The 14456-nt window shown below is 43.8% G+C and overlaps 1 protein-coding gene across 1 annotated transcript in view; it reads right to left on the reverse strand.

Annotated features, from left to right (window-relative positions):
* The window catches only part of LOC136426940 (nuclear anchorage protein 1-like), a 55044-nt gene extending 40675 nt beyond the window's left edge, over window positions 1-14369 (reverse strand). Inside the window, exon 1 of the mRNA XM_066415696.1 lies at window positions 4322-14369. Within this exon, the coding sequence (XP_066271793.1) occupies window positions 4322-13420 (9099 nt within the window). The 5' untranslated portion in view covers window positions 13421-14369. The remainder of the gene's footprint in view (window positions 1-4321) is intronic.
* Between the last annotated feature and the right edge of the window lie 87 nt (window positions 14370-14456).

The following is a 14456-nucleotide window of genomic DNA, read 5'->3' on the forward strand; positions in this document are numbered from 1 at the left end:
GTTGCCAACGATTTTTCAGTCCCTTCAATGTCAGAAAATTATTCTTGCCGGCAGTTGAGTTATAGCCACAACGATCAGATCAAGACTGTTCCCCTAATCAGCGAAGAAAGCCTGTTTGTAGTCTGTTGACAAAGAATTTCTTACCGTAGGCTACCCTGGCTGGGTGCGCTGCTAAATGTGGCGTGTTGCACGAGAAAGACCGCTTACCTTTTCCCGAGAGGCCGGTAATATTCTCTAAGCTCGTAATAGTTGTAGCTGCAGGCTGCATGAGTGGACCAGGGCAAGACAAAAGCCTTCCGTTGTCTATCCCGAGCCATTACGATTACATGTACAAACTCACCAGTTCCTGTACCATAGGTATTCACCTTGAGTCCAAGTCAGGACTTCTGCATGGCTGACAAGCAACCACTTGTTAATGAGAAATACTAGACTAATCCAATTTTGTAAGGCGTCTCCCCCCGACGTTTTCCACCCCCACCAACTTCCTTTGCACGACGCGCCCTGCTTCCCTCTGCCAAAACAGACGCCCCACTACTTCACTGCCGAGTGCTTTGGTTGGGTCACGTCAGACCCCGATTTATCCCCACGTACCTTCTATAGAGTTTCCATGGGAAACCTTTCCGCGCCTATTAAAATGAACCGTCCCCCCTTTGTGTCACAGCCTCAAGTCGTTTCAGAAAAGGGGAGTGCTGTTAGGTTCCACTGGTCGTGTCAGAGACCCCGTAGCTCAGATTATGGGACAGTTTTGTATGGAAGGCTATGACTGGAATACTAACGACCTACCATTAGTGCGACTCGTACTTTCGTGCACCTCCTACTTTTGCTTAAAGAATATCGGTATCACAAAGACATACGGTGTCACAGTCTGAAATAAAGACTTCAATTTTCTCACTAAACGGACCGTGAAACTTCAGAACATGAAATTTCTAATTACGAAACGCCTCGCCGCTCATTAAGATAGGACAGCCACTGTAAATGTGTTTACAGGGTGATATTGCAGAGGGCGTGTTAACATGTTTATAAATGGTACGTCACAGAAAATTTTCCCGCCCTGTCCCACGCTATCCGGCGGGCGCAGACGACAGGGACCTATTTTCTGCTTGAGCGGAGTTCGTAGCCAGTAAATTAAGTTAATGGAGCGTTCTGGGCCGGTAAACAAGGCAGTCCGGCTGGTCTAACAAGTTAGAGAAAGGGTCATAGTGCAAAGGGCATCTCCTGCACAAATACGTGATTGTGGGAGAGTAATCTATTCAAATGTTTGAAAGAAAACCGTCATGGCGACCCTTGCTGCCCTCTGACGCCACCGCCGTGACACCAGAACAAGAGATGACATTCTGTATGACAACACATCATCAATCACCATCCTTTGTGGCGGATACGCCCAACACATCTGTCTGTAATCCGATCCACAAAAGTATCTTATCTCATGAATATTTTAAAACAAACTCGCAGATAAAGGGCATGTTTACCTAAAAGCAAATACGTGACCACATAACGAATATAGATAACGAGACACCTTGGAATTATAGGGGGCGCTTCTGTAACCTGTGCTATGTCCTTTACGTACCCAACCTTGTCTCTACCAGACTAACGACGCCGGCTATAGGGAGAATATTTGCCGGGGGACTTTTGCCATGGAGGGTTACATTCGCAGGACCCTCTCTCCGTAACCGACTCCCTTCATACAGTTGACTCTATTTGGCCAATTTCTACTATTTTCTCAGCGTCCCGCGGACGCTGGTAGAGCCTATATCCAACTTGAGATACCTCTTTTAGTACCCACAAGAACCAATTTCAGATACCCATTTAATATTTTGGATAAGGTAAACATTTTTTTCAGCTATTGTACTGTTATATTTCACCTCAAATTATTATACATTACATGGTCATTCAATATCAAAGTCGTTGGGCATGCGGGTCAATGACCTCTTACTGTACAATTGATTCGTATTTTCGTGACATATCAACAGAATGTACTTTCTTCTAAAGACAACGAGTATGAAAGTACATGTCGAGAGTGGGGAAATAGTAAAGTTTAAGTGGAAACAATATGGTGGATGTCATAATCATACAAATAGCGGATAAAGAAAAACGCATTTCCGGGGTGAAGTGTGTACTCGTACACGCCTTATTTCGAGGAAGGTGTTTTGTAGGATTTATATGTGACTTCTAGTAGATAAAACAGTATCTGTTTGGCAAATGTTTTACTAACTATTTATGAAAGCAATCAACATGCGCACAAGCTAATACATCAAGATGCGTTGCATTCATGGACTTACCCGTCTTTCAAATTCCTAGTAATGCAGCATTCCTGTGTGCCTTATCTTATCGCGATTTCAATATGTATAAAACATAGAATATGTTGTATCTTAACATGATAAAGTATGAAAACACGACAGCTTAATAATCAATTCATTGGATAGACCTCGGGCATGCAATTTGATACGGCAGGAATGGTAATTATTGGCGCAACAATTTCTTAATCCATAGATCGTTATCGATCCTCACGATCAACGAATAAAGCGGAGATAAGAAGATCTTGTTTTTATACAAGATACACTTTTAAGATCAGAAGGATCATCCTGCTTTATCTGTGTTAAAGACCCGGGATATGGCAAGTCAGCCAGATATGGCGAGACGAACTATCATGGGATGCGCATCACGGGTCACCGACTATTTTCACCAGCTCATAACGCACACACTGTGTATGGCAGCTTTGTTTTAGTGTCCTGTATCTAAGTGTCCTACTTTCTCCTAAGAATATGTGTTAAGCAATTAAAAAGCAGACAATTGACTTGTTCTGCATACTTGGATGGTGCCAATCAACTAACATTAAAGTGCAATGTCACCGAAAAGTATTGAAATATATATCAGTCATACTTTTGAATAAATGTTTTCATAATATTAACCGTCATAAGGTTTATAGGAAACATTCATACAATATATATTTATCTCAATATATATTTAGAGAAATTGAATCTGTCGCTACGCCTCCGTGAAAGGCAAGGGCCCAGTTTGACCTCATGGTTTACAGATATGTGTGCTTATCTGTTATCTCAACTTCATTTTGCTCACAATCGAGTACTAGTTATACTAAGGGGAGAAAAAACAGGTCATATATACTTGCTAATATGCTGTGTAAGGAACATACACAGACCAAGACCTTCACATGTAGCAGTTGTAGTAAGTTTGAAAAGAAATCCTGATCCCAAATACATATGTATAATTATACAGTTGTATTTAGAAGCTAGAGATAAGATATAGGTATCTGAGGAGAAGATCTTACAACCAATGTGAGAGAGAACTATTACAATTACCCTTACTGGAACTTTTGAATGGCAGTGACTTTGAACTTTGGCAAACATTCAACGTAACATGCTACAACCACCGACCTTTGTCTCTTTTGCCCTTTCCGTATCTATCTTTCGTTTGTCCGGAACGAATAAGGCTCCCTTTCACACCAGACAGAAGGACACTGTGTATGTGCTTATTTGATTTTGTTTATTCAGATCATTAAAAGCCAGCGCGGAGGCACAGTTTAGCTTAACTCTGAAGCACGTTTTGCGATTGTCTGCTCAAAACAACTAGATTACGATTTTCAGAAATAATGTTATCAACTAGATGAATCTGCGCTGTAAAGCTTCCTGGCTAGGGCATTGCCACCACACAAATCCTGATAACACATGTAGTAATTGCGCCCATCTGAATATAATCGCTAATTTCTGTATTGAAGCATCCTAGCCTGTTATTACACAGCATGTATGCCACATATTCCTTTATCACTACGTCTTCCTTTCCAAGTAATGTTTCAATACCCTTAGATCAGCGTGGTACTCTAATCTTTGCGCATTTTGATAAACACGTCAGCATGCCTTGCATCTGCTTTAAGCATAAATATATTAATATAGAATACAATGAAGTAAAAAAAATTAAGGATGCCTGTATATTATACAACGTTTTAAATGAACAAATAGATGGCCAATGTAGGCGACAGACTATATCTTTGGTCTTATAAGATGGGTTTTATGGACATGTTTCATATGGTGTTTATTTTACAAGTCCTGCTTGAGCAGCCAAAAGTTCAAAATTAGATGAAGGATAATATATTTGTATAATGCACTCCCGTCACCATGCTAATATTAACTACAATGCTTCTGTGACAATATGAAACAATCTAATGTTTGCCGAATACAGTGGCAGCCAATATCGCAATACACAAAATTATGAAACACCAAATGTCAGTTTTCGATTCCTTATTTCTTTCCATTTGCAGTGTTTTCTCAAGTGTCTGTTTTTCTGTTGTGAGTTGGTGTAGATTGACCTTCATTTTCTTGAGATCTTTCTCTGCGGCACTTAGGAAGTTTTGTAACAGATGTTTGTCCAGCTCAAGATCCTGTATGCGTGGATCCACCTGGATGCTTCTCCCTCTGGATACGTCGAAGCTGTATTCACTTCCGTCTTGCTTATCCTCATCTTCATCACTTGTGACGCTGTCTTGGTCAATGTTCCTAAGTGTTAATTCGGTTTTCTCTAACTTCTGCCCTAAAACCTCTATTTGGTCTTCTAAGGCTCTGACTATGGAGTCTCTGTGGTATTGCTGTGCTGGCCTAACGCGTAATTTATTACACGCATCAATGTACAGTACTTCAAGCTTCTCTAATCGTGTTTGTAGATCGGTTTCCTTTTGCTGCATGTCTTTGATTGTCTGCTTTTGTTGTGTGTTTTTATCCATTTGTTTTTGAAGCTCCTCCACAATGTCTTCTAACATGTTGTCATCTTCCATTACCCTTTTACGCAGCTTCTGCTGATTTTCGAAGTCTTTCGCCATTTTCTGCAGTTGTGACTTTAGAGTCTTGTTTTCTTCCTCGACTTCTTGTGAGTGTACCTTCATGGCCTGGTGGTCCGTCCAGAGCAGGAACGCTCGTCTCCAGTCCGGCGTGTCTACTTGGAGCTCGGGAACAGACGGCGTACGAAGGAGTCCCTCATCGACGTGCTGCGCTTCATTCCCTGTGGGCGGAGAGACACCAACATTCTTCTCAGTCATCAACTCACCCACGGACGAACATTCAGACTTACACTCTTCTGTCTGGTCACCGTGATCAGGCCCTGCGGTCTGCACGTTTATCATGTCACTGCCATTCACAGCAGACGAGGAGACAGACAGTTTTTGCATGGATTCGTTGGTAATGTTAGTCATGGAATGAATTGAGTAAAACGACTCACACGATGATGTAAGTTCTTTGTTAGAAATGTTCAACTCGTTGTCAGCAGATGAGGGCATGGGTGTTGAGTAAGAGGGTGTATTAGAATTGTTTACTTTAGTTGTAGATTGTGTATGTCCATTAAATGATGAGAGACAGATTTCGATGTTTGTGCTTACCTTCTCTTTTGTCTCCTTGTCTTCCTTCTCATCTTTTTCCGAGTCTGTACTCCCGGAAGGGCGTCGTTTCTTCGGCGGCTTTGTGGCTTCGTACTTCATCTTGAGTTTTTCCCGGTCTTCTCTGAGCTGTAGGTAGCTCTTTTCAAGCTCGTTGTTCTTGACTTGCACTTTCTGAAGGTTCTCCTTGAGTGAGGCGTTCTCTGTCTTAACGTAGGCCAAGGTCCGCTTGAGGTGGTCAACTTCAGGTACCAAACTTTGCCACTCGTCTCTCTCGCCAGAGATTCTTCTGATTTCCGTTTGAAGATACTCGACTGTAGACCCTGTTTCTGATTGCGGGTTCGTCCCCATCCTTGCCAGCTTAGACAGAAGCTCGGCGTTCTCTTTCTCGAGCTGCCGGATTCTCCCAACATCTGCCGATATTTTCGGAGAAGGGCTTTTAGCCGTCTTCACATCTTCCCTTAGATAATCGAGCGTTTTCTTCAGCTGTTTGTTTTCTACCTCCAATTTCCACAGCTTCTCCTCAACTTCTTCCTTTTCTGATTCTGGAATAGTTGTGGTGCCTTCACCGCTCCTCTGCCTGCCGTCGTCGCCTTCCGGGCTGCTGCGTACCCCTGAATCAATTTCTCTTCGGACAAAGGACATCTGCTCTCTCATGTCACGATTCTGTGATTCCAGCATCTGCATCTTCTCCTGCATATCCCTATTTACAATATCTATGCGCTCGATGTAGGCCCTTGCCTGTGCCTCGGCGAGTTTCGAAGACTCCACTAGTGATTTCAATGCTTCGTTTTCATCCTCTAGAGCTCGCATCTGTTCCACAATGTCCACACTCTGTCTCCACCGGTGTTCTCTCATGCGCTCATTTGGTGAGTCCAACTTTTCCGTACTTTTACTTCTCTTTTTCACCTGCCAGTCGATGTCTTCTTTTGCCCTCAGGGAGCCTTGCAATGATTTGTTCTCAGCCTGAAGTTGCGCAACTTGGAACCTAAGTTTACGTACGGATTCTGAATTTTCTGTCATTTCATCCATGTCCACCTTAGATCTTAGAGAATAGTTTTCCTCTTCCAACTTGTGCATGAAGTTTTCCTGTTTTGCCCTGTCTTCTTTCAACTTTAACATTTCGTCCCGCAGTGCATTGGCCTCCGTTCTCAGCTCGGCCACTACTGACTGCTCTTTCTCCAATGACTTGATGGTGAGGTATTTTGCCTTGCTTTGCTCCGTTATTTGGCTATTCTCCCGTCGAAGTTGTTCAACTTCAGTAGTCACCTCGTCCAGTTTCTTAGACATCTCTTGCAATTCGCTGTTTCCTTTTGCAGATGCGGATAAGTCCGCTTTCTCTTTTTCTATAACGACTCTTTCAAGTTGTTTAATGGTCTTAGATGACTCCTCTCCAAGGCGCCAGTTCTCCCTCTGTCTATCCTCCGCCAGCTTCTTCCAAGTCTTAATATCCTCTTCGAGCGACATCACTTTCGATCCCAACTGGTCTTTGTCTGTCTTTAATACCTCTAACTTGCTTTGTTTCTCCTGCAGGTCTTTCTCCAACATGGAATGTTTCTTTTCAAGGTTGTCTGTTGTCTGCTGAAAGGTTGTGAAGTCTTTATCTTTGGTTTCTTTGTCTTGAAGTGCAGATCTGAGCTGTCGCTTCACGTCAGTGAGCTCCTTCTCCACGTTTTCCTTCTCCTTCAGACGTCTTTCCTTCTCTTTTAGCTGCCATTGCAATGAAGACAGCTCGGACGACTTGCTTTCCAGGCCGGATTTCTCTCTATTAAGCTGTTCATTTCTTTTGTCAGACTCAGTCTTGTCTTTTTGTAACTCTTCTATACGTGTATGAAGCTGGCGTATTCTAAGATCACTTTCTTCCTTGCTCTTCTTCATTTCTGTTGAAGTCGTCTTAAGAGTGTCCATCTCTTCTTTTGTTCGCAGTAGTTCTTCTTCCATGCCTCTTAACTTTTGCTCGTGCGCAGCCCTGTTGGTCTGCATGAGAACCTCCGCATCGCTGACTCTCAGCTGCAGTTGTTCTTTCTCTTTCTCCACAAGTGCCTTTGCTTTTTCGACCTGTTTCACCTTTTCGCTCAAGTTTTCCTTTTCTTTCGTGATGTTGTCTTTCGCATTTTCCGCTTCCTTGGCCTTCCGTTCTGTGTTCTTTTTTGCATTCTCTACTTCCTTTACCTTCTGTTCTATGCTCTTTTTTGCATTCTCTGCTTCCTTTGCTTTCTGCTCTATCCTGTTTTTCGCCTTCTCTGCTTCCTTAACCTTCTGCTCTAAGGTCGTCCGGATGCTGTTGATTTCGTCCACCTTTTTTTTCATCACTTTCTCGAGGGAGGTTTTCTCAGTCTCGATCTCTGCGATATGTGATTCCTTCTCCTTTAACTGCACACTCAAACGAGTATTTTTCTCCACAAGTGATGCGTTCTCCGTTGATATCGCCTCAATCGTTTTGCAGCTCTCGTCATAATTATGTTTCAGGTGTAGCAATTCTTCTACCTGTTTCTTCAATGCATTGCTATGTTCGTCCACTGCTCTGGCTTTGTCTTCGTAATCCTTGATTCTCTTGTCCATTTCCTTTTTCTGTGTGTCACATTCCCTTTGTAAGTGAAGGTTTTCAGTGCGCATCTTTGTGTGAGTGTCCTTTAGTTCACGAACAAGAGATTTGAGCTTTTCATTCTCGGTGTTTGCCTCCCTTGTTTCATCTTTTGATAGGCTGAGCTTCTCTTTAAGCTGCATAATCTCGGAAGCCTCCTCTTCCACGTTTGAGATACTGTTCCGCAGCTGTCTTTGAAGGTGGTCTCTCTCGGCTGTAAGGGTCTTCTTTTCCACTTTTGACGTCTCAACTTCGTTCTTGAGGTCTTTTATTTTCTTCTGCATCGTTTCACCTTCTTTGTTCGTTTTTGCCAAGAGCTGATTGATTTGCTCTCCAACTTCTTCGGTTCGCTGCAGCTCAGTTTTCACTCGGTCCAATTCTAAGCTCACACCCGACAACTTGGATTGCATCTCATTCAGATCACTTTCCAAGGCCTCTATTAGCTCCTTCTGGGATTCCACATCCTTCTCCAGAACTTCTTTCTCCGCTTCCAATGTCTTGTTTGACTTTGTGATGTCCTCAATCAACTTCTGCATATCATCTATCTCTTTCTCGGAGCTCACTTTCTTTCTTTCTAGCTCTTGGAGTTTTGTCTCCGCTTCCTTTGAATGCCCTGCCATTCGCGATTTTGCATCCTCCAGCTCTTTCCTTGTTTTCTCTGCACTCTCTTCGAGTTCTTTTCGACTGGCCTTTTCATCCTTGAGTTGATTCTCAAGTGATGTCACAATGTCCTTTTGGCTTTGCACTTCCACATTAAGCTCCTGTATACTTCTCTTCTCACTTTCTATCTGTGTTGTAAGTGCCTCTACCGTCTGCTTTTCTTTCTGCAAGTGGTTTTCTGTTTCAGCCAATTTCTGTTCTTTTTCCTGAGCCAATGTTTGGGAGCTGTTGAGATCTGCCTTTTGGGATTCAAGCTCTTTTTTGAGACGGGTATTTTCCTTTTTGAGCTGGTCAATGGCTTGTTCCATCTCGCGTTTAGTCCTCTTTTGTTCCTTTGCTGCCTCTTCTAAACTCTTATTTTCTTGCTCCAATGTTGCTATTGCTTCCCGATAGCGCTGGCTTGCCTTCTTTGGTGTTGCAGTCACGGTTTCCTTGGTGAGATTGACCTTCTCTGTCTTAAGGCTTTTGTTTTCTTGTTTGAGTTTTTCTGTCATCTTCTCCATGTCAACAATGCGCATCTCCATGCCCTCATAAGCTATTTTCCGAGACAATGCGTCCTGCTGATGCTTCGTCGCTTGCTCGGACTGAAGGCCAAGGTCTTTCTTCAGTTGAAGATTCTCGTTGATTAGAGTTTTGTGGGCCGCTTCCTGATCTTCGATCTGTACTTTGAGTGTGTCTAGCTCTGCCGACACCATCTTTTTCTCCTCCTCTGCCCTGTTTACAGCCTCCTTATAGGGTTTGATTTCATCTTCTTTGGTATGAGATATCTCGAACTGCTGTAGAATGTATTCTTTTTCAGCCAATAGTCTGGCATTTTCCACTTTAAGCTCTTTCAATTCCTTTGCTAAGTCAGTCATTTTTTTCGTAGTCTCGTCTGTCTGCTGGTCTTTGTCCGCTTTTTCCTCTACCGGACTTGAAACTGTCTTCACAAGTTCTGACTCTGTCTTTGTTTCTTTCCACTCCACCATTGACAGATTTTCTTCTGGGCTTGTATGCTCTTTCACGAGTCCTAACTCTGTTTGGGTTTCTTTTCCCTCCATCTTTGACAATTTCTCTTCTGGGCTTGCATGCTCTTTCATGTGTCCTGACTCTGTCTGGGTTTCTTTCCCCTCCATCTTTGACAGATTGTCTTCTGGGCTTGCATGCGCTTTCATGTGTTCTGACTCTGTCTGGGTTTCTTTCCCCTCCATCTTTGACAGTTTCTCATCTGGGCTTGCATGTGCTTTCACGAGTTCTAACTCTGTTTGGGTTTCTTTCTCCTCCATCTTTGACAATTTCTCTTCTGGGCTTGCATCCTCTTTCATGTGTTCTGACTCTGTCTGGGTTTCTTTCCCCTCCATCTTTGACAGTTTCTCTTCTGGGCTTGCATGCGCTTTCATGTGCTCTGACTCTGTCTGGGTTTCTTTCCCCTCCATCTTTGACAGTTTCTCTTCTGGGCTTGCATGCGCTTTCATGTGTTCTGACTCTGTCTGGGTTTCTTTCCCCTCCATCTCTAACAGTTTCTCATCTGGGCTTGTATGCTCTTTCATGTGTTCTGACTCTGTTTGGGTTTCTTTCCCCTCCATCTTTGACAGTTTCTCATCTGGGCTTGTATGCTCTTTCATGTGTTCTGACTCTGTCTGGGTTTCTTGACACTCCGTCTCTGCCACTGCTTTCACGGACTTGTTACTTGATGTTTTGTTCCTGTCTTCCTGTTTGCCTTTCTTTCTGGCAGGTTCTTCCTTGTCTCTAGTCTGGCTACTGCCCTCCTCAGCAGCCTTCTGATCTGCGACCTGTCTTTCTGGCAGCATTTTCCGACACTCGTCAAGTGATGTCAATGCCTTTTGATACTCTTTCTTCAGATTCTCAGTCTCGTCTTTGTGCTTCTTCGATGTCTCTTTTAGTTTTGTTTCAAGTGCCTGTCTTTCCTTCCACACCGCATCGTTTTCGTTCCTCATCTTTGCAATCTGTTCCTTCAGTTCATCCGTAAGTTTACTCGTGGCTGTCTGCCTCTCTTTGTACTGTTTGGATATGGACTCTTTTTCGTATCTTATCTTATCCAGCTCGTTTGCGAGTTCGTTGTATTCTTTCCGCAGAGTTTCGAGTATGTGTTCACTTCCCTTTCCCCTCTCACTGACTTTGATGTGCTGTTCCATTTCTTTCGCCATTTCGTTGTTTGTCTTCCGTATGGCGTCAAGTTCTTTCATGATGTCGCTGATCTTGTCATCTCCCTCTTTTGCAATCTTCTCTTTCTCTTTGGCAAAAGAGTCTCTTTGGTTCTTGGTGTCCTCAAGAAGGCTTTCGAGGTTGGAATATTTCGTCTGCAGATTTTGGTGTTCCACCACCATGACTGTGTACTCTTCTGCCTTCTTCTTTGTCTCCTCTGCTTCCCTCTGCTCGGCTAGGCACTCTGTCAACTTTTCAAGATTCTCTGATTGTTTCTTCTCCAGGTCCGCAACTTTTTGTTCTAGAAGTTTCTTATCGGCGATCAAACTGTTCATCTTGTCGTTGTCTGATGTATCTTCCTGTAGAGCTTTCTCGAGACTGAAAATCTTCACTTGCAATTCTTGGTTTTCCTGCATCAAAGTTTGCAGTTGTTCATCTCCCTTTTCCTTAGCGGTGACCAGACCCTGTTTTGCAGTGTCATTGTCTGACATGGCTTCTTGTAGCCCATTGACCATATCCTTCAACTCTCCATGTTCTTTCTTAATCTTGTCCAGTTCTTCTTCCTTATTTGTTTTGGCTTCTGAGAGTTCTGTTTCTTTTGCAGTAGACTCTTCCAACAACTTTTCTAGATTTGAAACCTTAGATTTCATCGAATCCCTTTCTTGGATCGCAGACTGTAGACGCTCTTCCACATCCTTCATTGACTCAGAAACAGCGACGCTTTGTTTCTTGTTTTCATCCAAAGAACGCCTAATTTGTCCTGACGTTACTAAGACTTCGTGCATTTCCTTCTTAATGGATTTGTTTTGTTGTTCCAGACGCACATTCACCTCTTGTATTTGATTCATTTTTGCGTTGTTGTCATTTATCTGTTGTTCTGCTTGCTGGACGTAGGCGACCATTTCTTCATTATTTGCTTTCAGCCTGGCAATTTCATCCCCACTTTCTTTTCCTAACCTTTCCAGTTCTTGTCCTTGCTCTTGTGTTGTTCTTCGCAGCACTTGATTTTCTTCTTCCGCCCCTGATAGCTGCTCTAATCTGACACCCATCTCTGTTAACGTGTTCTCCATACCCGGGACTTTGTCAGTTTGAATCTTAAGTTCACTGTTTTCACCCTGCAGCTGTGTCAGCTGGTCAGTAGCTTGTTGGATGAGGTGGCTGTACCTCTCGCAATCCTTCACAAGGTTCTCCCTTTCCTCACTTAAAGCGTTTAATTGTTTTTGCCTGGCATTCATCTCCTGCTCCATCTGACCCATCTGATCTGTTCTTGCTTGGAGTGTGGCGATCTGCTGTGTCTGAACTTTTGACTCGTTTCTTAATGACTCCAATTCCCTAAGCTTTTTATCGGCTGACCTTTTCTCTTCCAATAGGTTTTTCTTTTCATTCTGAACGTCAAGTAGCTTAGCTCTGTATTCTTTCACAGTTGTCTGGCTTTTTTCCAACTTTTCTTCAAACCTCTGTGCCTCTATGTACTCCAAGTGCCTTCGCTTCTCAAGGTTGTCTTGCCTCATTTGTCTACACTCCTCTCTTGATTTCTCTAGGTTTTTCCTAGTTTCTTGGAGATTGAATTCTAGCTTCTTCAGCTTGCTGATCTGTAGGTTAAGCTCTCTGTTCTCCTGTACTATTCTCTGTACGGCTTCGTCTCCTTCCAGCTGCTTTCTGGCATTCTCTTGTAATTTAAGACATTGATCTTCAATACGCTTTCTCTCTCTCTCTCCTTGCTCTTTCTCTGCATAGAGGTCAGACACTCTTTGTCGTAGTTGCCTCATCTCTTCATCTGCCATTTCCCTACTTTTAGATTGCTTTTGGAGCACCAAGTTTTCTTCTTCTAGATACCTTGCCTTTTCACTGACCTTTTTCTGTCGCTCGAGATCAAACTCTGCTTTTGCCTTGTCCCGTTTTAGCTGTAAATTTTCAGTCAACATCGTCTGAAACTCATCTTGCGTCTTGCTGAATACATCCTCACTTCTTCTCATCTTGCTAACGAGAGATTTTAGTTCTCTATTCTCTGTCTCTACCTCTAAGAGCTTTTTCCGTAACTTGGTCATTTCTTCCATGTACCTCTGGCGCTCTGTTACAGGCCCACTGCTTGAGGGAGACAAGGGTGATGTCGGACTTGTCGGCGTTAGTGGTGATTGAGGGGTAGACGCAGCTGAAGCATCTGAAGTTACACCTGACGCCATTAAGGAATCTATATGTGCCTTCAGAGCCCGGTTTTCTCGGTCAAGTTCTCGAGATCGAACTACATAAACAGCAAAGGCTTTGTTTTGATCTTCAAGCTGCTTGATTTTCTCTTCATAAACGGCGTCAGATAGCGATGTTACGGACCAGGACCGTTGCAAATTTGAAACCGCAGAAGGTGTGATTGGCATACCTGACGTGCCTGGATAAGGTGGCGGTGGTATCCCCGGACCTGGGCCCTGTGTGAAGTCGAACCCGAGCGGTGGACCTCCTTCGAGTGTTCTTGGTCTTGGTCTCGGCGATCCACGGGGAGACCCGGTCGGCGTGTCGAAGTCCCCATCATCGTCGGGATCCAGTCTCGGTGGGGGCTCCGACGTGCTGCTTGACCAGGAACCTCGCCTTGAATGTGTCCTGGAAGTTGGCTGCGACTCCGCAACCCGATAATGCCTGCTTCCCGACTTGTCCCGGATCATTTTGGCGACTTGTGTCAGACTGTATTATACACTGATAACTCCAGCAAACTCGCGAAAATGACTTCTTTGTCGTGTCTGGTCCCATACATGATTTACAAAATGGCGGCAGGTAGACAACGGGCTTGGGTGATGCACTGGTTCTTCCACCTAATGCCCATATTCGGTCGAGACGTCGTCACGCTATTTTTATGCTAATCAGCTTGGCAAGCAGTGTGATAGACAACATATTTTCTTGCCAAGCGTCGCCACACATCCGGCTGAACAATGGAAAGTCGCTATGTGCATCAAACTCACGGCACAAAAATGTGACCGGACAGGTAAATGGTCAGGGTTGAACGAATTCTGCCTCAAAACTCCTCAGTCTCAAACTTCACATGGACCCTGGCACACAGTTGATACACATCGACATAAAGGAAGGTGCGGCTGGGTACGCTATCGTCGGTCGCCTTTCTTCTCCGTTCTGCTGCAACGAATCGTGCCTCGAGGCTACGACTCAACAATTACACAGGCATTGAAATCATCTCAATTATGGTGAAAACATATAAAGGAGTCTCTTGCCTTTAGCTGGTTCAAACCGGCATCGCTGTCCAATTGCATAGCCTTTGTCGGTTGGGCGTGAGTCGGTCCTGGGGCACGTGTGTCCGTGTGATATTACTTATTCATACACGTAGTGGACCAGAACAAATGAGAAACCATAGCACATTTGGAAATACATGTTATCAAAAACTCTCAAGCATCTGGGTGTTTGTTTATGGAGGCAGGTGTCGCCAAGAGGACATTTTCAAACTAATCGCAGTGGATCAGAGTGCAAGATCTGGTACAATCTGCCTCAGTTCTTGGAAGGGGTAAATCACAAACTGTTACTAACACATAACAGATATACAGACTACTGCCGTTTCGTCCTCCCACCCTCACATGTTTCCTGGTCGGCCCTCAGACAAACCTTACCGGATCCAGAGAGGTTCATTCGGGGTCACTGATCACGCAAGCCCAACTCATGTGACTTTCTCGGTTACAGACACAAACAAGAGAGCTG

This window comes from Branchiostoma lanceolatum, chromosome 1 (assembly GCF_035083965.1).
Source record: "Branchiostoma lanceolatum isolate klBraLanc5 chromosome 1, klBraLanc5.hap2, whole genome shotgun sequence".
Taxonomy (NCBI): Eukaryota; Metazoa; Chordata; class Leptocardii; order Amphioxiformes; family Branchiostomatidae; genus Branchiostoma; species Branchiostoma lanceolatum.